Genomic DNA, 22,741 nt, shown 5'->3' with positions numbered 1-22,741 from the left:
GTCAGAGCACGCGGCGGCTATTCCGCAATCCTTCACAGAATCTTGTCTTTGTGTGCATGCATGCTTGTGAACGTGTGTGTCTGCACTAATATGATGCACTCAGAAAGCTGTATGTTTTATGTTAAATGTAGAAATAATATAACATTTGCTGTAATTTCTTATTTTACGTCTTTGAAATCAAGGTAACAGTGCTATTTGCCTTTGCAAAACTGAACATCCACCTGCAAATTCTCATCCTCCTGCATAAGTAAATTATTGTGAGGAACCAAACACAGTTCCTTAGCATTTCACTGCAGTACCCTAATGTTAGGAACACACCACACAATTTTGTGTTAGATAGATGGTTCGATAGATAATTTCCAACATGTCCGATCTTATTTTCGATCGTTTTTCTGATCAATTTCACATAGAAGTGAATGGAATGGTGAATAGATAAGAAAAGATAACCGAATCGAATCGGAAATCGACTGGGAAAGAGAATCAAAAATCGATTGGATGGAAAATCGACTGAAAAAACGCATCATGTGTACCCAGCATTAGGCTTACTGAGAACAATTTGGGCACAAAGCTTTGAAATTGGATGATACCATTTATTGGCTAACTTTAAAGATTCAAAAATCAAGCTTTTCAGTATATAGTAGTACCTTCTGCAGACTCATCCTGTGTGCTTAGTACTGTGTGACTGCTGAGAACAGTTTGCATAGCTCGCTTATATAAAGGTAATACAGATATGAATTTGCTCGCTGTGTACTCCTGTTACTATGAAAGTCTTTAGAGTAGACTGACACATCCTTGTAACATTTCCTTTTAGCGGCTGCTGCTGTAGTTTCTCCTTGTTTAATCATAAAAAAAAATTATAAACAATATTTACAGTTTATTGTCAGTACACCTATGGTCTATAGAGCTGACGTAAGGAGTTTGGCTTTTCTTCTCTCAACAAAAAGAAGAGTTTGACTTTAAAAATGCCAAAATACATGTTTATGCAGCTCATTTGTTCAGTAAGCTATATAGGTATCTACAGGTGTGTGAGCGTATGAGATAAGTATCTTAAACTGATAGATTAAAGCTGTCCGCCTGTGATTAGGTGGCTTTAAAGGAGATTGTCTTGAAGATTATCCCTTACCACCTTCCCTAGCAAGTCCGCCATAGCAGCTTGATAAATCACTAAGCTCAGCTTTTTTATTGTCCAATAAGATTATGCGGGAGAGGAACTTTGGGACCCATGCCAGACCTTTTCTTCCTTACCTGACTATAAAAGACCCTCTTGCATGACAGTTCCATTGTTCTATAGGGGAGAGGTCCTCTGCCTGCACCAGTGGACCATCAGCGGTTGCAGCTCGGAGGGTTGCTTGTAGTCAACTTCTCTTCACCTGTTTAGTTAACCCCCCTAAGTTCCAAAATGAACAAAGGCCGCCCAGATATGAGGCTGGAGATGCCGGATGATTTCTTCATCCCCATTCCTCTGGAAACAACCAACATTACTTCTCTTAGCCCATTCTTGGTACCCCAGACACATCTGGGGACCCCGGGCATGTTCATGAGCATGTCAGCCTTCATGTTATTTACCATCATCTTTGGCTTTCCCCTGAACATTCTAACCATCGTCTGCACTGCCAAGTACAAGAAACTGCGCTCCCACCTTAACTACATCCTGGTAAACTTGGCTATTGCCAACCTTGTAGTAATCTGCATTGGCTCCGTCACTGCCTTCTACAGCTTCTCTCAAATGTACTTTGCATGGGGCCCTTTGGCATGCAAGATAGAAGGATTTGCAGCAACACTAGGGGGTAAGTATGTATTTTTTATTTATTCTTTACATCTACCTCTGCACTGGATATATACATTAAATACTTTGTGTAGTAGGAGAATAACTGATTCATATTAGTGTAGATCTCCACAATATGTTACATAAAGTTGTCACCTTAATTAGGGATGGCCCCACGGAGAAGCATGTCAGTTTGATCAGCTGATAAATCTGAAAGGTTCTGATTTACTGTTATGGCTTTCTGGTTTAACGCATGACCATAACCAGCAAATCAGAGCCTTACAAATTTATCAACTGATCACATGCTTCTCCGTGAGTTCTAGGCTGGTCCATCCCTGCCCTTAATTATACCTGATAGTAGTAAAGCTGAGGTTTGCAGTGCTTGTTTAGTTATTTTGTTTGTTTTGTTTTTTTTACTAATAATTTACTTTGGAAGACTGGTAAAGCAGATGTGTAGCTGTGAAAGGACTGCTTATCATTACCGAAGTTTACATTAACATTTAAAAGGTGTTTTATGCCTACTGCTGTTTTAACAATGATAGTCAATTTCTAATATAGAGAGCACAATTCTGTTGTTAAATATAGCACTATAATCTCTGGCAGCATTAACTATGCAGCGGGTCTCTTTCCTCCCTCCCTGATTTATTCAAATAGCATGCTGAGAGCTTGCAATCAATATTTTTCTAACGATACAAATAATACATTTAATTCTAAGTGTTAGTGTACTTATATTTTAAGTGGAACCCCAGTGTAAAAATAAAACCCACACTATTAGCATGGGAAGATGAAATTATAATAGAGTAGTAGGGGAAAAAAAAGTCTAACAACTGACCAATTGTGCCTTAATATTCATTTTTTGTTACTCATGTCCCCTTTCTGAAAAAAACTGCCATGGCAGTTTTCTACCTTTGCAAAGACTGCTAATAGATTGTGCCATCTGTGGGAAGGAGGTGCCTCATAGGGTGGCCTGAGGGGTACTCTGCTTCTACATGTGCCATTGAGCCAGCCTATTTCAGAGAAAAGTGAAAAGCAGTGTGATGATAGCCACAGTATGTTGCATTTTTCACTTTGGAATAAACAGCGGAGGTCCACTTAAAAGTGTGGTTTAATTGGGGCTTTGATCATTTGTGCATTATGTGTGCATTATTGCCTTTAGCTCTATTTAATAATGTTCACTTATTCCAATATATAAAGTGTATGCTGTTACGTTGTGCCTACACTAATAGTAAACTAGCTACAGCGTGCTGATCCCTGTTTGAATAAAGTGCTACTGAAATGTTCCCATCTCCTTTTAAATGAACTGTTTCATTCTCCTTCCTTCATTGTAAATTGCCGGTTTGCTCTCCTTACTTATAACCTCTGAACAGACTGCATTAGAACTTCAAAACAGTCTGAATTAAATAAATTGAACCAATAAAATGCAGTTACTATTTTTTTTTTATTAAGTCAGTCCAAAGCTGCATAAAACTCAAATTTGCATCAAGGATTCTTAGCACAAAGCAGAATGCATTGTGTCTTTGAAATTAGAGCCACCATTTTGCCTTCTACAAGTTAATGAAATGAATTGACATTGACTACATGTGACATTTCTAATGGCTACTTTCTACTTCCCAGATTCCTTGAGATAAAATGTTTACTATGTAAGTTGACAGGAAATCCCATTCCTGAGATATTTCTACTTCCTGTATGTTGACTGTCAGCAAATTGGCAGGCAGTAAGGGGGAATATATCTGAGGAATGTTACTTCACAGAGACAAAATAAGCAAACCTAGCTAATTATGATCCAGAGGAGAACATCAAAGACCTTCTATGTATTAAAGACACACAGAGCTAAGTTACATTTTAAAGGTAGATTCCTTTTTTTGTTGAGAATAAGTGACTGTTTTCATTGTTTTCATTTTTGCTCTACATATTGCAGTGATTACTTGCAAACATTTTTTTAGCTTCAAAGGCCTTAATTCATAAAGGGCTGTGCATTCGGTATTTTAGACTTTTGGGTCCTAATTCATAAATATTTTCACAGGTGCAGTAGAAATTTGGTAATTCACTGAAGCCCATTGACAAAAACCAGTTCGATAACACAGCAGAGCAGTGTGGAGTAAGGTGCCACAGCTTAAATGAACCCCAAGAGACTTTACACATGCCCTGCATAGGTGATTTTCCCACTAGTTCCTCCGCATCTTCAAACAGGAACCTAATAGGTTAAACAGCCGAAGGGCTTCAGGGGAAAACTGTTTTGTTCCATTCTCTCTGCTCTCTGCCTGGGGGGTAGAAAAGTTTGTCACTCCTGAGAAGCCTGCAGGTCCTATCAACATCCGATCGGTGGGACTTGCAGGAGACAGGGGCTGTTTCTATTGGCTCCCTGCTCCTGTCAGTCATAGCTGTCTCTGCTTCTGCTTCAGATTCACAGCTCCCAGCACAGTCTCGCACAGACTCACACTGTTTACTCCATCAAAGCTGCTGGTAATTTTCCTGGGCTTTACCGCATGTTCTAGTTTTTATGAATTGACATTTACTGACATTTGTTGAGATATTTACCGCACAAGTCAGTAATTCACCTCACTGCTCTGTAATTCAGCTTTTCATACGGTAACAGCCTTTATGAATTGACATTTTCCTAAGTGCTTGGTAAAGTCAGCTGTTTTCTGCATTATCGAATGCGGTAATGCTTTATGATTTGAGACTGAAGCATTTCCTAGGGCTTCTAACAAAAGACTGGTAGATAGGAGTCTCAAGGTTTGTTACTCACTTTCTCAGTACTCATCTGGAAACAACTGACTGACTGGCAGCAAAGTGCAGCTAATTACTAATGCAGCGAGATGTACATTTCTGGTTCCTAGCAGCTGTGCTCCTAACCGAGTACAAATGGTAGTGTTACCACGGCTGGAAAGAATAATGTGAGCATTTGTTTACATGGACTGTCATATTTAATTTAATATTTCACCTTATAGTAAAGGAGCCAGTAAATAGAGGTCGCAAAACAGTGAAGTTACTGATTCAAAAATACATTATATGAGAACCATCATTACTATCCAATAGATAGTATGAAACAGTATGGTGTAGATACTTTAGGCGTAAAGGTTTAAAGCAAACCTAAAATTAAAATAATTTTATAGTATAATTAATTGTATGTGTAGCATTAAAGCGGACCCAAACCAAACATTTTTTTAATTCAAAATATTTAGTTGCACCACTCTGACACATACAAAGATAAATAAACACTCCTTTAAGCCTATGAGCATTTCAGTGCATGCTTTTCACCCTTCTCTTTTCATAACTAGGGTTATACAGGTGGCAGCCATTACTTCTGAGCTTAGTAGGAGGTTTTAGGTCATGGGTGTGTTTGTCATCATCTACCCTCCCTCACAGGGGCATTGTGTATGTGAAATCTCACACAAGCTGAGATCATCTCCCCTGTAACATCATCAGTAGCAGCCTGTGTTTTGCTTTGTTTTTTATCTGCTCCACCAGTTTGCCGGAAAAATCCCGGTAATATGAAAGGAAGGGAGGGGTTCCTCCAATAAAAGTAAAATATTTTATATTTGTCATCATGCAGCTGAAAAAAGTCTGCTATTTATCATTATAATTTAGAAAATAGATTTTATTTCTGAAATCTTGTATTTTTAATTTGTGTCCACTTTAATGGTAAATAGAACCTTCCCACAGTCTTGTGTTTTATGTTTAATTTAAGGTCTGTCAGTGTGACCTAAAATCTGCTCCATTAAGTTGGAAAACAAAAATAAACAATAGACTCTTGAACTGTCTGTGATCTCCCCTGTCCTGTTATCAGCAGTGTTTTCTCAGCCAAATAGAAATGTTTTGACTTCGGTCTACTTTTCAGGAAAGCCATTTCTGAAACTGCTGTTCCACTGTCTCATTTGTGTAGATAAATGCACTGGTTTACTTAACCCTTGCAATAAAAGCAAAAATAAACAAAAAGGGACCTTGGACAAGTTCATAGTAGGATTAGAACTTTATGTATCCATGCTTATCTCATTATGTTACGTATCAGTTTAGGTACACTTTAATGCAAAAGAGAATCACAGTTTGCTCTGGATGTTAGATTGTGAGCTCCTTCTGAGAGACATTTAGTGACATGCTTTGTTCAGTGTAATTTATAACTGTACTGTGAAAAATGTGTAAGTTCTATATAATACAATAGTAGTTGCTTAACTCTGGTGCAAGGCATGCTAGGAAATCACTTCAATAGGGGCATGGATGGAAATAAAAAAACAGACAAGTCTCTCAAACAAGCCAACACACAATCACGTCTTAAATAGATTAGACTTTAGATCATATATAAACATGTAATATATAGTAAGAATAAAAAAAATAAAAACATTTGCAGAAGCAACTATCATTTGTGCCATTACATTTTTTTTTTTTAATGTTCGTCCTTAAAAAGTTATCATCCATACAACTTTTGAATTTTATTCTCATACTTCTTTGGTCAGCATACTGATTAATGCATGAAAATTAGTCTGAGAGATAATTAAAGAAACAGCTTGATTGACAGATCCGAAAGATTATACAGTAACCCTGAGGAACAATGCTGGGTTTTGTCTGTGAGAAATTAATTATCTTTCTTAGCACAGCAGAAGCTGCAAAGACAGTGGATTTCAACTGTCCAAATTTATTGGATAACTTAGTGGAAAACAAAAAGTAAGCTTTTGGCTAATACTGTATATACTCACATATAAGCCTTTTTCAACATAAAAAAATTGCTGAAAAGTTAACCTCTCGGCTTGTATGCGAGTCAGTGGAGCAAAACAGATGGTGGACCAGGTTTTGTTATTTGCAGAGGAGTGTAAGGATTGTGCACTAGTGATCCTGCTCTTGCCAGCTGGCTCCCTGCTGTGTCCGTACCTCACATCCCCTGCAACATGGTGTGCAGAGTGCACTGCTCAAGAATACCTGTGTCCCCTGGCTTGAGGAGCGGAGCTTGCAAGCAATGTGTCAGCGGTGCAATGATCGTGGAATCTTCCTAGGTGGCAATCACTATGTCTCATATCTAGTATGACTTCTTGAGACACAGCTGTATGATCCTGGGGCACATCTGGCTATGGGGAGGGGGGCTGACTTGCACTGGGGGAACATCTGGCTACTGTGGAGGGGGCTATATTTGGAAGGGGGCTTATACGCGAGTCAATCACTTTTTCATGGTTTCTGAGGGAAGAGTGGGTACCTTGGCTTATACATGGGTCGCCTTATTTGCGAGTGTATATGTAAGCTTTTTTCAGACAAAGTGAAGGCTTATCAGACGAAAGCTTACTTTTTGCTTTCCTCTAAGTTAGCTAAGCGAAGCTGTGTGTGTGTGTGTGTGTGTGTGTATATAAATTGCAAACTTTAACCCAAAGAAATGTCACCTTTGTTAAAATCACAACTTCCCCTAGATTAAAGTGCAGCAATACTGGGGGCTACATAATAGTATAATATCCAGTTCGTTCTGTAAGCACCACACTGCTTTTTTTCAGATGACCTGCTATTTTTCCAACTGCCAAAAACAGTAAACGGATGCACACTTGTAGAAATGTGCAAATAATCTTTATTTCCTCATAGCTATGAGTAAGGACCAGTAGGTCTGAAATATTCCATCTTATTGTTTTGGCTGGTTGTGCCTGGTTTTATCTGGATACATCCATTAATAAATATTATTTGCCCATTTCTACAAGTGCGGATCCATTTGCTTTTTTGGCTTTAGGGATCCAGCACTGTACTATTGCTGTTATTTTGAAGGGGTGAGCGGTGTTCCCACACCAATGATACAGTATCAGATTTATAGCTTGCACACAGAAGGTCTCTTAAGTCATATCTCCTATATTCAAAGATAAAAGAACAATTGGCAGATTTACAGCTCAGTAAGAAAATGAAAGTAAAACAATTAACTCCTTTCTAGACACTGTTTTTAAGTTTGATTTTGTTTTTAGAAGTTATGTTGCTAATCTATTTGAGCGCTGGGAAAATTTTGACTAGCATTCCACTTTGATATTATTTAATGTTCCAGGAGGATAACAATCTCATCAGTAAGATGCTTGTATTCATATTCCAAAACGATGTAATTTTTTTGTTAATTTCTTTTCTTTTGTGAATCCTTCTCTTAGGTATGGTCAGTTTGTGGTCACTGGCTGTTGTGGCCTTTGAAAGGTTCTTGGTCATCTGTAAACCTATGGGCAGCTTCACCTTCAGAGAAAGTCACGCCATGATGGGATGTATCTTCACCTGGATAATTGGATTTGTGGCTTCCGCTCCTCCTCTGGTGGGCTGGAGCAGGTGCGTTACCTTATAACTATTGTCATTGCCTCTACCTTCATCTTGAATTAATCTGAATGATTCAAATGCAAATGTTTACCATTATTATTGTTTGTGGGCTCTGCTTCACACCAAAGGCAGTTTTTCCCTCCCCGCCAACAACAATTTTCACCTGTCAATGTTGCTGTCATTCGATCAGCAATAACTTTTTCACTGCATATCACACCTAAATGATCTATAGCTTGTTTTTTCACCACAGATGCTGCTTTTGGAGGTAATAGTTGTTTTCTGTAATTACTTTATTTTCAATGCATTTTAAGGGTCCGTTTCTACTAGTGTAGTGTGATTTCTTTGCGGAAAACGGATGCGAATTTGTATGCATTTGTATGCAAATTTTCATGCAAATTGGCATGCGTTTTTGTGTATTTTTGTAAGTATGCGATTTTAACCATGTCAGTGTCTGTGTGCTTTTACATTGATTTTACACAAAAATGCATGCAAATTTCCTATTAAATACATTACATGTGAATCGCACACTAGCCTTGCAGGTTGCGAATTCTGATGGCTCTGCTGTGCAGATTTTTTTCTGCACAGTCCACTGTCCACCACACAGATTTCCTGACAAGTGGAAACAGGCCCATTGACTATTATTGGCAATGTGAATCTGCATGCAGAAAACGCCTGCAGATTCGCTCTAGTGGAAACAGGCTCTAAAGGAAAAAGCTAGGTAGAAAATGCACTATTTCTCAAAAAAACATGAAATATGTTGTTTTTTTATTGGTGTCTAACAATAAAAACCTTTCCTATTACTTACCTCCATTCACTATATATTGTATGACAATTGGGGCACCTCCTACATCATATGGAGGGAGGACATACAGTATATCAAGTAAATTGTACTTCCCTTTCCCATGTATTGCACATGCTTCCAACATAGGCTGTACCCACAGCAGAGGATCTACATAACAATGATAACAGGTGAAGGCAGATCTAGTTTGCAGATACACAGTATGATACTCACTGGGATGTTGCTACTTTTTGAGCTAGTGCTTAGTGGTTTTATAGAGGCTTTTAAAAGGTGACAGCAGTGATGTGGCTATGGAGCCTTGGGTCCCAGGTTGTACACTGGGGATTACTATCAGAATTTTATGCTGGTACCCGTCTGCAGTTTACTTCCTTCCTTCAGAATTGGCTTTCCAAGGACTATAGTGGTGAGACATGCCTGCACATGGAGTGGGAATATAAAGCACACATTGGGCTTGATTCACAAAGAGGTTCTAACTGTTAGCACGCCTGTGAAAAGCCCCTTAGCACGTCTAAATTTGCACGTGAAACGCATTGCGCGTAAAGTTATGCGCACAAAGTTTTGCACGCGCACTGCACAGAGCGCAGGGCACTCCACGCGAAGTGCCCATTAAAGCCTATGGGACTTAGTGCACGCAACACTTTGCGCGCGGTACTTAGCGCGCGATCTGATTGAAAAATCCGGTGCTAACCTACTTAGCACCCTGGTTAGCAGGTCTAAAGACTATAGACGTGCTAAGTAGGTTAGCACCGCTTTGTGAATCAAGCCCATAGTGGTGATCATTGCACCAATGAGGAGCCAATGCAGTGGCTAATGGAAGGTCCTAGGCAGGTCCCCTGGAGCAAGTGACTCATTGTGGTTGCAACTTCTGAAACCACTGTTTCTATGTCACTGGGTACATCTATAGGGGTTTAGGAATATAGTAAACAATAGGGATAATCATGATCAATGAGATGCCAATTGTTCTGAAATTATGCATTTTTTATGCAAATATATGCATCTTGAAAAAGGACCAATCAATTTAAACCTGGGTTTAACCACTTAAGGACTGCAGTCATAAAACCCCTTAAGGACCAGAGCCTTTTTTTCCATTCAGACCACTGCAGCTTTAACGGTTTATTGCTCGGTCATACAACCTACCTAAAAAAAAACAACCATTCAGTGTATATTTATTGGTTTGGGTAAAAGTTATAGCGTTTACAAACTATGGTGCAAAAAGTGAATGTTCCCATTTTGAAGCATCTCTGACTTTTCTGACCACCTGTCATGTTTCATGAGGTGCTAAAATTCCAGGATAGTATAAATACCCCCCAAATGACCCCATTTTGGAAAGAAGACATCCCAAAGTATTCCATGAGGGCCATGGTGCGTTCATAGAAGATTTTATTTTTTGTCACAAGTTAGCGGAAAATGACACTTTGAGACAAAAAAAAAGTTTCCATTTCTTGTGACCAAAAAAAAAAAAAAAATGAAATCTGCCACGGACTCACCATGCCCCTCTCTGAATACCTTGAAGTGTCTACTTTCCAAAATGGGGTCATTTGTGGGGTGTGTTTAATGTCCTGGCATTTTGGGGGGTGCTAAATTATAAGCACCCCTGAAAAGCCTAAAGGTGCTCATTGGACTTTGGGCCCCTTAGCGCAGTTAGGCTGCAAAATAGTGCCACACATGTGGTATTGCCGTACTCAGGAGAAGTAGTATAATGTGTTTTGGGGTGTATTTTTACCCATACCCATGCTGGGTGGGAGAAATATCTCTGTAAATGACAATGTTTTGATTTTTTTTACACACATTTACAGAGAGATTTCTCCCACCCAGCATGGGTATGTGTAAAAATACACCCCAAAACACATTATACTACTTCTCCTGAGTACAGCGATACCACATGTGTGGAACTTTTTTGCACCCTAACTGCGCTAAGGGGCCCAAAGTCCAATGAGTACCTTTAGGATTTCACAGGTCGTTTTGAGACATTTGGTTTCAAGACTATGCCTCACGGTTTAGGGCCCCTAAAATGCCAGGGCAGTTTAGGAACCCCAACAAGTGACCCCATTTTAGAAAGACAACACCACAAGGTATACTGTTAGGAGTATGGTGAGTTCATAGAAGATTTTTTTTTTGTCACAAATTAGCGGAAATTGACACTTTGTGAAAAAAAAACTATTAAAATCAATTTCCGCTAACTTGTGACAAAAAATAAAATCTTCTATGAACTCACTATACCCCTAACGGAATACCTTGGGGTGTCTTCTTTCTAAAATGGGGTCACTTGTAGGGTTCCTATACTGCCCTGGCATTTTAGGGGCCCAAAACCGTGAGGAGTAGTCTTGAAACCAAATTTCTCAAAATGACCTGTGAAATCCTAAAGGTACTCATTGAACTTTGGGGCCCTTAGCGCAGTTAGGGTGCAAAAAAGTGCCACACATGTGGTACCACCGTACTCAGGAGAAGTAGTATAATGTGTTTTGTGATGTATTTTTACATATACCCATGCTGGGTGGGAGAAATATCTCTGTAAATGACAATTTTTTGATTTTTTTACACACAATTGTCTATTTACAGAGATATTTCTCCCACCCAGCATGGGTATGTGTAAAAATACACCACAAAACACATTATACTACTTCTCCTGAGTATGGTGATACCACATGTGTGGCACTTTTTTGCACCCCAACTGCGCTAAGGGGCCCAACATCCTATGAGTACCTTTAGGATTTCACAGGTCATTTTGAGGCATTTGGTTTCTAGACTACTCCTCCCGGTTTTGGGCCCCTAAAATGCCAGGGCAGTATAGGAACCCCATAAGTGACCATATTTTAGAAAGAAGACACCCCAAGGTATTCCATTACTAGTATGGAGAGTTTATAGAAGATTTTATTTTTTGTCACAAGTTAGCAGAAATTGATTTTTTTTTCCACAAAGTGTCATTTTCCACTAACTTGTGACAAAAAAAATAAAACTTCTATGAACTCACCATACTACTAACGGAATACCTTGGGGTGTCTTCTTTCTAAAATGGGGTCACTTGTGGGGTTCCTATACTGCCCTGGCATTTTAGGGGCCCTAAACGTGAGGAGTAGTCTGGAAAGCAAATGCCTCAAAATGACCTGTGAATAGGACGTTGGGCCCCTTAGCGCACCTAGACTGCAAAAAAGTGTCACACATTTGGTATCGCCGTACTCAGGAGAAGTAGTGTAATGTGTTTTGGGGTGTATTTTTACACATACCCATGCTAGGTGGGAGAAATATCTCTGTAAATGACAATTTTTTGATTTTTTTTTACACACAATTGTCTATTTACAGAGATATTTCTCCCACCCAGCATGGGTATGTGTAAAAATACACCCCAAAACACATTATACTACTTCTCCTGAGTACGGAGATACCACATGTGTGACACTTTTTTTGCAGTCTAGGTGCGCTAAGGGGCCCAACGTCCTATTCACAGGTCATTTTGAGGCATTTGGTTTCTAGACTATTTACGGTTTAGGGCCCCTAAAATGCCAGGGCAGTATAGGAACCCCACAAGTGACCACATTTTAGAAAGAAGACACCCCAAGGTATTCCGTTAGGTGTATGGTGAGTTCATAGAAGATTTTATTTGTTGTCACAAGTTAGTGGAAAATGACACTTTGTGAAAAAAAAAAATCAATTTCCGCTAACTTTTGACAAAAAATAAAATCTTCTATGAACTCGTCATACACCTAACGGAATACCTTGGGGTGTCTTTTTTTCTAAAATGGGGTCACTTGTGGGGTTCCTATACTGCCCTGGCATTTTAGGGGCCCAAAACCGTGAGAAGTAGTCTGGAAACCAAATGCCTCAAAATGACTGTTCAGGGGTATAAGCATCTGCAAATTTTGATGACGTGGTCTATGAGGGGGCAAATTTTGTGGAACCGGTCATAAGCAGGGTGGCCTCTTAGATGACAGGTTGTATTGGGCCTGATCTGATGGATAGGAGTGCTAGGGGGGTGACAGGAGGTGATGGATGGGTGTCTCAGGGGGTGATTAGAGGGGAAAATAGATGCAATCACTGCACTGGGGAGGTGGTCGGAAGGGGGATCTGAGGGTTTGGCCGAGTGATCATGAGCCCACATGGGGCAAATTAGGGCCTGATCTGATGAGTAGGTGTGCTAGGGGGTGACAGGTGGTGACAGGAGGTGATTGATGGGTGTCTCAAGGTGTGATTAGAGGGGGGAATAGATGCAAGCAATGCACTGGCAAGGTTATCAGGGCTGGGGTCTGAGGGCGTTCTGAGGGTGTGAGCGGGTGATTGGGTGCCCTAGGGGCAGATAGGGGTCTGATCTGATGGGTAGCAGTGACAGGTGGTGACAGGGGGTGATTGATGGGTAATTAGTGGGTGTTTAGAGGAGAGAACAGATGTAAACAATGCACTTGGGAGGAGATCTGACGGCGGGTTTGCGGGTGATCTGAGGCTGTGGGTGGGTGATCAGATTGCCCGCAAGAGGTAGGTTAGGGGCTGGTTGATGGGTGGCAGTGACAGGGGGTGATTGATGGGTGATTGACAGGTGATCAGTGGGTTATTACAGGGAAGAACAGATTTAAATAATGCACCGGCGAATTAATAAGGGGGGAGGGTTCTGAGGGCAATCTGAGCGTGTGGGCGGTTGATTGGGTGCCCGCAAGGGGCACATTAGGGTCTAATCTGATGGGTAACAGTGACAGGTGGTGATAGGGGGTGATTGATGGGTAATTAGTTGGTGTTTAGAGGAGAGAACAGATGTAAACAATGCACTTGGGAGGTGATCTGCCGGCGGGTTTGCGGGCGATCTGATGGTGTGGGTGGGTGATCAGATTGCCTGCAAGGGGCAGGTTAGGGGCTGATTGATGGGTGGCAGTGACAGGGGGTGACAGGGGGTGATTGACAGGTGATCAGTGGGTTATTACAGCGAAGAACAGATGTAAATAATGCACTGGCGAATTGATAAGGGGGGGTCTGAGGGCAATCTGAGCGTGTGGGTGGTTGATTGGGTGCCCGCAAGGGGCAGATTAGGGTCTAATCTGATGGGTAACAGTGACAGGTGGTGATAGGGGGTGATTGATGGGTAATTAGTGGGTGTTTAGAGGAGAGAACAGATGCACTTGGGAGGTGATCTGATGGCGGGTTTGCGGGCGATCTGATGGTGTGGGTGGGTGATCAGATTGCCCGCTAGGGGCAGGTTAGGGGCTGATTGATGGGTGGCAGTGACAGGGGGTGACTGATGGGTGATTGACAGGTGATCAGTGGGTTATTACAGGGGGATAGATGCATACAGTACACAGGGGGGATGTGTCGGGGGGGGGGGGGGGGTCTGGGGAGAATCTGAGGGGTGGGGGGTGATCAGGAGTCCCCAGGGGGCAGTTTAGGGAATAAATAAAAAAATAGCGTTGACAGATAGTGACAGGGAGTGATTGATGGGTGATTAGGGGGGTGATTGGGTGTAAACAGTGGTCTGGGAGGTGGGCAGGGGGGGGGGTCTGAGGGGTGCTGTGGGTGATCAGAGGGAAGGGCGGGCAGGATCAGTGTGTTTGGTGCAGACTAGGGTGGCTGCAGCCTGTCCTGGTGGTCCCTCGGACACTGGGACCACCAGGGCAGGAGGCAGCCTGTATAATACACTTTGTATACATTACAAAGTGTATTATACACTTTGTATGCGGCGATCATGGGGTTAACAACCCGCCGGCGCTTCCGATCGGCCTGCGGGTTGTTGTTGCGGGCGGAGCCTATTGCCGGCGGAAACGCGTGATCCCCGGCAACACAGTGTCCCAGGACCCGACGCCAATCTGCGTTACGTGGTCCTGGGGCTGCCACTTTGCCACCGCCAATGTACAGTGGGCGGTCAGCAAGTGGTTAAATTGATTGGTCCATTTTCAAGCTGCATACATTTGCATAAAAATTTGCATAAATGTGCATCAACTCGGAACAATCTGTGATCATCCCTAGTGAACAAGAATATATGTATAATTAACCTGTCACTCAATATAAGTGATAGTTTTATTAAGAATGTATGTAAATTGTCTGTCCTTCAAAAAACAGTACATCAAATAATTAAATGAGACTTTTTTTCCAACTTTCTTGTGCCACCTTCCCTCTCCCCCGGGTAGCCTGTTTTTATTTCATGATCAGCCCATCATGTGCAGCCTTTTATTCCAAGCAGAACATCCACTCAAAGCACACTCCTCCCTTCCCCTCCCCATTACCTATCCCTTTGTCTATGTAGAGCAACCTCCTGCACATTCAGTGCTACTGCAACCCCATTTCTTCCACTGATATATACTGTCCTCTTTTCCATGTGCAAACCCTATGTGCAGCATCTCCCTACATCCCTATGCAGAAATGTAGCCATCTTCTTTAACCACCCCGGCGCTCTATTACCTGCGCCAGGGTGGTGGCGCAGCAGTTTTAAAAATTTTTTAAAATCATGTAGCTAGCCTAGCACTAGCTACATGATGCCCCCCTCCCTGCGGAGTCCGGCGCGTAGCTTCGATCGCCGCCGGCACGTACCCACGTAAGGAAATCACGTTCTGAACAGGATTTCCTTAAGGGCTTCCCCCGTCGCCATGACGACGATCGCAATGACGTCATCGATGTCGTGAACGTCGTGATGTCAGACGGAGTCCCGATCCACCCCTCAGCGCTGCCTGCACTGATTGGCCACGCTGCGCAGGGGTCTCGGCGGGGGGCAGCTACGCGGCGGATAGCCAGCGATCTGGACCAACACACAGCAAGCAAAGTGCTTGCTGCGTGTTTTTAAAAAAACATGTGAAAATCAGCCCAGCGGGGCCTGAGTGGCGCTCTCCAGCGGTCATGGACGAGCTGAGCTCGTCCATACCGCCAAGGAGGTTAAACATCATTCAGCTCTTCTATGTGCAGCCTTCCATTTGTGGCCTTCTCTTTCCTTTGCATTCTGGTTTTCCATATGCAGCAGCAATCTTCCATTTCCAACCACTCTCCTTGGTCAGCAAGCAAGCTAGGCCACAGTCTGTATGGCCTATGCAGAAATCTGCTCCTACCTAGCTAGGCAGTACTGATAGAGAGATCTGGCATTGGTGGCTTATTACACACACATTACCGCTGTCAATTGTAAACAATAAGTGACGTAATTTACTGAAAGAAGATGGGAAGTAGACTGGAGAATTCCATCACTGGAGGAAGTTTTTCCACACCTCTTGGGCTGGTAATGTTGACAATGATATAAGGTAAGGTTGACAATGATATTTGAAGGCACCCCCCCCCCTCTTCCCTCACCACCAACCAGATGCTACTATACCTCCACCACTACCATGGTACCTCGGGAGTCCCATTTCCCTGTCCCACTCCCAAAATTTGTCTGTAAAGAGTAAATTATGTCACTTCTTCTTTTCACCTGACAGGGAAGAGTGGGATACTCTACTTCACATAGGCCAAACCACTCTATAAGGATAATAGTCTTATGCTTATTGGGAAAATTAGCTGTACTTTCACATCATTTTAGCACAGAGTTCAGTTTTAGATCATAAATATGAGCTCAAGGGAAACATTTATCAAGTGTTCCTCTTCAGCATGTGTTTTTTTATTGCTCTCTCTGCAGATACATCCCAGAAGGCCTTCAGTGCTCCTGCGGACCAGACTGGTACACAGTAAACAACAAGTGGAATAATGAATCCTATGTAATGTTCATCTTCTGCTTCTGCTTTGGATTCCCTCTGGCTGTCATTGTGTTTTCCTATGGAAGACTGCTACTCACTCTTCATGCTGTAAGTGGCACTGTAAAATGTGTATAGAAAACCTGACAAACTGCAAGAACTTCAGCAAATTTTGCTACAGATTCTTATCTGCTTATGATCCTCAAGCCCTGTTCATGGTGTCGGACTGTGAAGTGGAAAAACTGAGGAAATCCACCTGCTGGCCAAGCAGCAGAAACCCTGAGTTATCACCCACAAGAGAAACCTGCAGCAAGTCATTACTGTGAGCAGCAACACATGATTACTACTGCTTGGCCAGCAAGTGCATTTCCTCAGCTTTTCCAGCTCCCAGTCCAACACTGCCTGTTCAGAAACAGCTGATAATTATTATTTGATCACAGCAAACAGAGCCTCTCTCAGCTCAACCTCTGCCTGCATTTTGTATTTATATAGCGCTAACATCTTCTGCAGCGCTGTACAGATTATATTGTCTTGTCACTAACTGTCCCTCAGAGGGGCTCACAATCTAATCCCTACCATAGTCATATGTCTATGTATGTATCGTGTAGTGTATGTATCATAGACTATGGTCAATTTAGAGGGAAGCCAATTAACTTATTTGTATGTTTTTGGGATGTGGGAAGAAACTGGAGTGCCCAGAGAAAACCTATGCAAACACCAGGAGAACAGACAAACTCCTTGCAATAGTGCCCTGGCTGGCGATTACAAACTAGGGATCCATTGCTGCAAGGCGAGAGTGCTATCTACTGTGCGGCCCTGTGGCATAGTGGATGACATGTATTTAAAGGTTTGCAGAGACATCAGACTTGTGACAGCCAAAACATTTGCTCATGATTGTTATGGCTGCCGGTCTACCAGCAGACAAACAGTTCATGCACATTTAGCTCAGCTAATCTGCACATATTGGGGTATTTTCACTAAACCGTGGTAAACAGTTAACAGGCAAAGACAGCACAGGTAACATTTACTGAACTGGGCATTTGCGTAACTCACATTACTCATGCAAGACCTACCTTGCTTGTGTTACAAAAAATATAGTTATTGCACGTGGAACATGTACATGTTAAGAAACTTGTGTAACTACCTCCTTGCATTAGGCCTAGGCCACATTGGCACTAAAAAATGGTCCATTAGCGGAATGGATCTGCTAATGGATCCAATGCTAACCTATAGATCCTTTCACGTGGTCCGTTCGAAGGGATCCGTTCCACACGATCTGCTGGACAGACCTCAAGTTTGGATTTGCAGTAATTTTTCCGGATCGACGGATACGTCGCATTTACAGTGCGCTAAAAGAAAGGAGTATCGGAGATGGAAAACTTATGCCTTTAACCACTTGACCACTGAGGGTTTTTTCCCCTTTAGGACCAGAGCAATTTTCACCTGTCAGCACTCCTCCCTTTCTTTCGCCAATAACTTAATCACTACTAATGACAATTAAATGATCTATATCTTGTTTTTTTCACCACCAATTATGCGAAGAATTAATTTATTCTAAATGCATTTTAATGGGAATAATAACAAAAATTGAAAAAAAAATCATTCTTTCTCAGTTTTCGGCCATTATAATTTTAAAATAAAGTGTTCTACTGTGGATAAAACCCACATATTTTATTTGCCCATTTGTCACGCCTATTGCAGCATTTAAAATATTTCCCTAGTAAAGTGTATGGGGCAAATATTTTATTTGGAAATTAAGGTCCATTTTTTCAGTTTTGCGTCCATCACTAATTACAAGCCCATAAATTAAAAAGTAACAGTAATATAACCTCTTGACATACATATAAAAAAAATTCAGTATTTTTTTATTATTGTCGTTTTTTTATGCAAAAAAATTATTTGGGTTTGGTGTGGGAGGGAAGGAGTTAACTTTAAATGTAAACGTGGGTCTTTTTATTATAATAAATATATTTAGGTGTATTTTTACTAATTGGGCACAAGATGTCCTTGCACATTATTTCCTATTATCATACTATAAGTACGTGAACAGGAAGTAATGTGTGGACGTGATACTTCCTAGTTATAATGAATGCAGGCATCTCATTAATGTCGGAGATCCTTGACACGGGGACTTAGATTAATAAATGGAAACTGCATTCACATTCATTCATCTAACCCTCTAATGGGTGGCAACGAGTACTCCCACGGGAGTGCATGTGGGAGCGAGTGGCAGGCGCCCGCAGCAGAAGACAACGATCTACATCCCTGGGATTTCAGATGAAGTTTCCCAGGGTGTAGATACTGTATACTGCAGTAGGTGCAGTAAGTGGTTAAATACTGATCCGTTCCATGGATTCATTTTTACACGGCTCCGTTTTCCATCTGTGCCAGTGTAAACGGAGCCTTATGATAATTTTGGTACTCAGTAGTGGTTTTGCAACAACAAACTTGCCTGTTACTCAAGCAACGTAGGCCTTGCATGCATAACGTGAGCTACACAAATTAAGTAACTTGTTATGTAATTTGCATAGACTTGTATCTGAGCATTCTATAATGTTTTATTTTCCTAATATGGTTATATCCTAATATGAAAGAAATAAATTATTTTGTATTGCACAGCGATATTTTGTGCTTACCTCTAGTACTTGCTCAATATAGGTTGCAAAGCAGCAGGAGCAGTCAGCCAGCACACAGAAAGCTGAGCGGGAAGTGACCAAGATGGTGATTGTCATGGTTGTCGGATTCTTGATCTGCTGGCTTCCCTATGCTTCCTTTGCTTTGTGGGTCGTATCTCACCGTGGGGAAGTGTTTGACTTGCGTATGGCTTCCATCCCATCTGTATTTTCAAAAGCATCCACTGTTTACAACCCAGTTATCTACATTATCATGAACAGACAGGTGAGTTTTGTGTGTGGTCAACTGGTTTTACATTTTTGACATCCATTGATTTTGCAAACTTACACTGGATTTAGAGTGGGACAAGTTGTTTTCCCTGTTTGGCATGTATTGTCTAAGGTACTTTTAGGATGCCTTTAGTAACACCTCAACAACTTTTTTTACTACAGCAGATTCTAGAGAACCATGGAGTTGTTCTGAGTTAGCATATTCAAAGTTGGAAGCAACAAATAGGTCATATTTCCTGGTTTATGTAAGTTATAACCCAAAAAATATGTTCTTATATTTAGTAATGTTATCTTTTTTCCAGTTCCGATCCTGCATGTTGAAGTTTATCTTCTGTGGAAAGAATCCTCTGGGTGATGATGAAGACACTTCTGCCTCTGGGTCTACTCAGGTGTCCTCAGTGTCTACCAGTCAGGTGGCTCCAGCATAACTCCAGAAACAAGCAACTTCTGTTCTACCACATCTGCTGCCACGGCTGTGTGCCCGAGAGGTTTCAAGGTTACACCGCCAACTTCCAAGATCCCCCAGTCAGTTACCCCAAAAACTGAAAAAATTGAATTAAATCAACCCAACCATGTAGCCATACCTTCATAAGGAATCGCCTACCTAATTGTCCTCTCAGTAGTATGAGACTCATGTCTTTTGGCTTCTGCTCAGAGGCTATATCATGTCAACATTTCTCTTAGCTCGTAGTTTTCTTTTGTAAAATACAGTGCGGTATCTTCAAGCAAAAAATAAATGTAAGATCAGAAAGTGATGTGTAGTAAGGGGAGTGGTTTTATGAATTTGATATTTTCTTATCCATGGCTAGTTCATTTTCACTACCAAAAATGTCTCCTATTTTTTGTAGTGGAACTTGAACCGGGCATTACATTTTTGCATTACAGAAAAAAACCCTCCAGGTGATCATATATTTTAAATTGAAAATAAAATAAATATAAGGGCTCAGATCTACAAAGATGAAAGGACAAACAGAGTGATAATATGGCATATATTGTGCCATTGGTATGGGTTGGCTTCCAATGAGCATCGTCTATATCACCTCTGGGCCTGCTATGCCATAGTTAAGCAATCCTACTACAACAATAATCCTTCTTATTGACCAAAACTTTTGTGAGCTTTTCTTTCTATGACCATTGGCACAAGCAGAGCTGGTTTGGTTGACAGCAGATAGGTATTCACTTGTGATGGACCAGAGATTATGGCCAGTTATGACTGTGGGATAACATAAGGGTCTAGGCAAGGTGTATTTTAAATCTGGAATTTACAGAATGTCTCTTTAGCTCTTTCATAAATATACATAATATATATTTCATAAAACAAGACGCAGGTATACTCAAAGATGACTGGTATTTGAAGATATATTTTATTTGATATGTATTTGAAGATATGTTTTATTTGAGATTCACATTAAACTACAGGCTTTGGAAGTGTTGAGTTTTCTGATCTCAAATAGAACGTTTACTCTTTGATAGTAACTTAATTCCAGTTTAAAGGATACCCAAACTGACATGATGAGATCTTCTTATCAGTAAGGGTCACACTGTAGTCACTTCCTGTCTGAGTCAGGACTGAGTCAGCCACTTACATACCTGATATTTAACTCTTTCAGGCAAAGAAAGAAAAAAAAGGAACACAGCATAGTTATTTGTGGGCTAGGCACTGTACATACACATGTCTATCTCATCATGTCACATGTCAGTTCGGGTATCCTTTAAGGAGAGAATGGAAAATTAATTCTTTGGCAGAGTGATGTCCATCAGCAGGGCCTGAGGATGGATTTGGTGGGTCTCTAAAGCTTTGAATCCGGTTTATTAACAGCTTAAGGAAGCTGAGTAGTTCAAGCTACCTGGATTCTATTCAGCTGATTAGTGAGAGGCACAGAGCCTTGCCCCTGGACAAGTCTTTTAGACCAAAAGGTTCTTCACATTTCATCTATTTTTAAATTTGAGGTGAAAAACTAAATTGACTCCATGCTAAATTGTATTGAACATCAACTTACCTGCATTGTAAGGCTACATTCTGTGCAACTTCCTGGATCCTGCTGTGATTGTGCCTCCAACTTCCAATCACAGTAGCTATGGCCCATCCATTACCTCTAACTGTGCCCCAGCTTCTCCACTGGTGTAGAAGCTGGCTTTTAGTTAGGTGTGACAGGGCGGCGTGGCTTTTGTTAATACAGCGGGGCATTAGCTGATGTTGCCCCATATATCTAAAAGAATATAATTTATGCACAAATCCCTTCTGGCCATTATATGATCAAAGTGTTGCAAGTGGTAACTGAAAGGCAGTACAAGGACTTTTGAGATGTAAGTTAATTGCACCTGTAATGAAAGGTAGGGTGTCATTCCGAAGTTTTTTTCAAGTTTGATCGTTCACTCACCATGCTTAACTCATGGCTCCAGCATTTTGTGTGCCACTTCCCTGGAACAAATATGCAGTAGTATGCAGTAATGGAGTCATTTCCAATATGTCTAACATTAAAAGATGAATCAATTTCAGGTTAGGGTTTATCAATCTTTATGAATGTTCATGAATGTTCTCAAGCTCTGGGTGGGAACGGCCCAGCACATGCTGCATCTCATAAAAATAGCTGGAATTTGTATAGTATCTAGTGAGGAGTGATATTTACAATGTGTATTACTCCATTTCTGTTGGCTCTGAATAGGTTCAAGGATTGTATGGTGAAGGTGAGTGAAACATTAAGATCTGGATCATCATACAGCTGCATATGGATACCCATTGCTATTTTACCATCTATATATTATTTATTATGTTTTGTATAATGTAGACATCTTCTCTCTGGGGGGCATTTTAATAATCTGCCTAACAATATACTCTTGCCTCCCGTATGTTCATTAAACCTCCTGTTTCTGTAAGTAAGGCACTGTTCTCTATGACCCCAAGAGGGTAATCGCATGCATGTTCAATACTGTAAATAGTCTTCCTCAGGGTTTCCAAGCTTGTATCTGTAATTCTTTCTCTGTATGGAGTAGTTTAGTGATGGGTTCTAGACATTTCATTAAATAAATGTATCAGATGCATCTGTCACCCTCATTGCCTCCTGCCTCAATTTCTTACACTGTTGTTAGTTGCTGAACTAAATTATACTGAGCCGTCCAGCTGAAGAGTCTGTAGGAAGCAGTTAGCGGATTCACAAGATTAAAATGGATCTCTGGGTGTGATAATAAAATTAGCTGCAGGGAGGAAATGTTATACTCACCTCTCTCTTAAAGGTACCACTGGTCTCCTTCTGCTTCTCTTCCATAATCTGTAGGTCTCTTCTCCACCAGAAAAAAAGTCTGATTTATTTTTTGTGTTCTACCCTTTTGGTCACTGGAACTATGGGAAAGGGAAAAGTGTAGCAGTCAATGAAAGCCACTCCCATTGCCT

At 41.2% G+C, this 22,741-nt stretch overlaps 1 protein-coding gene across 1 annotated transcript; it reads left to right on the top strand.

The window, feature by feature from the left end:
• Nucleotides 1-1,295: 1,295 nt before the first annotated feature.
• LOC137527612 (blue-sensitive opsin-like) lies at nucleotides 1,296-22,399 on the top strand. Its single transcript, XM_068248240.1, has 5 exons — nucleotides 1,296-1,787; nucleotides 7,867-8,035; nucleotides 16,393-16,558; nucleotides 19,106-19,345; nucleotides 19,653-22,399. The coding sequence occupies exons 1-5, from the start codon at nucleotides 1,400-1,402 to the stop codon at nucleotides 19,776-19,778; spliced, it is 1,089 nt and encodes a 362-aa protein (XP_068104341.1). The 5' UTR covers nucleotides 1,296-1,399; the 3' UTR covers nucleotides 19,779-22,399.
• Nucleotides 22,400-22,741: the final 342 nt, after the last annotated feature.

The sequence above is a fragment of the Hyperolius riggenbachi genome, chromosome 8, assembly GCF_040937935.1.
Source record: "Hyperolius riggenbachi isolate aHypRig1 chromosome 8, aHypRig1.pri, whole genome shotgun sequence".
In the NCBI taxonomy this organism is placed as follows: domain Eukaryota; kingdom Metazoa; phylum Chordata; class Amphibia; order Anura; family Hyperoliidae; genus Hyperolius; species Hyperolius riggenbachi.
Note: the sequence above shows the minus strand (reverse complement) of the source record. Positions and strands in the feature narration are given on the sequence as shown.

What these genes read in the sequence shown, in the direction of transcription:
- LOC137527612 (XM_068248240.1), top strand. Translation starts at nt 1,400, where the DNA reads ATGAACAAAGGCCGCCCAGATATGAGGCTGGAGATGCCGGATGATTTC. An exon ending in TGCTACTCACTCTTCATGCT is followed by an intron (nt 16,559 to 19,105) that starts GTAAGTGGCACT and finishes TGCTCAATATAG; the next exon opens with GTTGCAAAGCAGCAGGAGCA. An exon ending in ACATTATCATGAACAGACAG is followed by an intron (nt 19,346 to 19,652) that starts GTGAGTTTTGTG and finishes TCTTTTTTCCAG; the next exon opens with TTCCGATCCTGCATGTTGAA.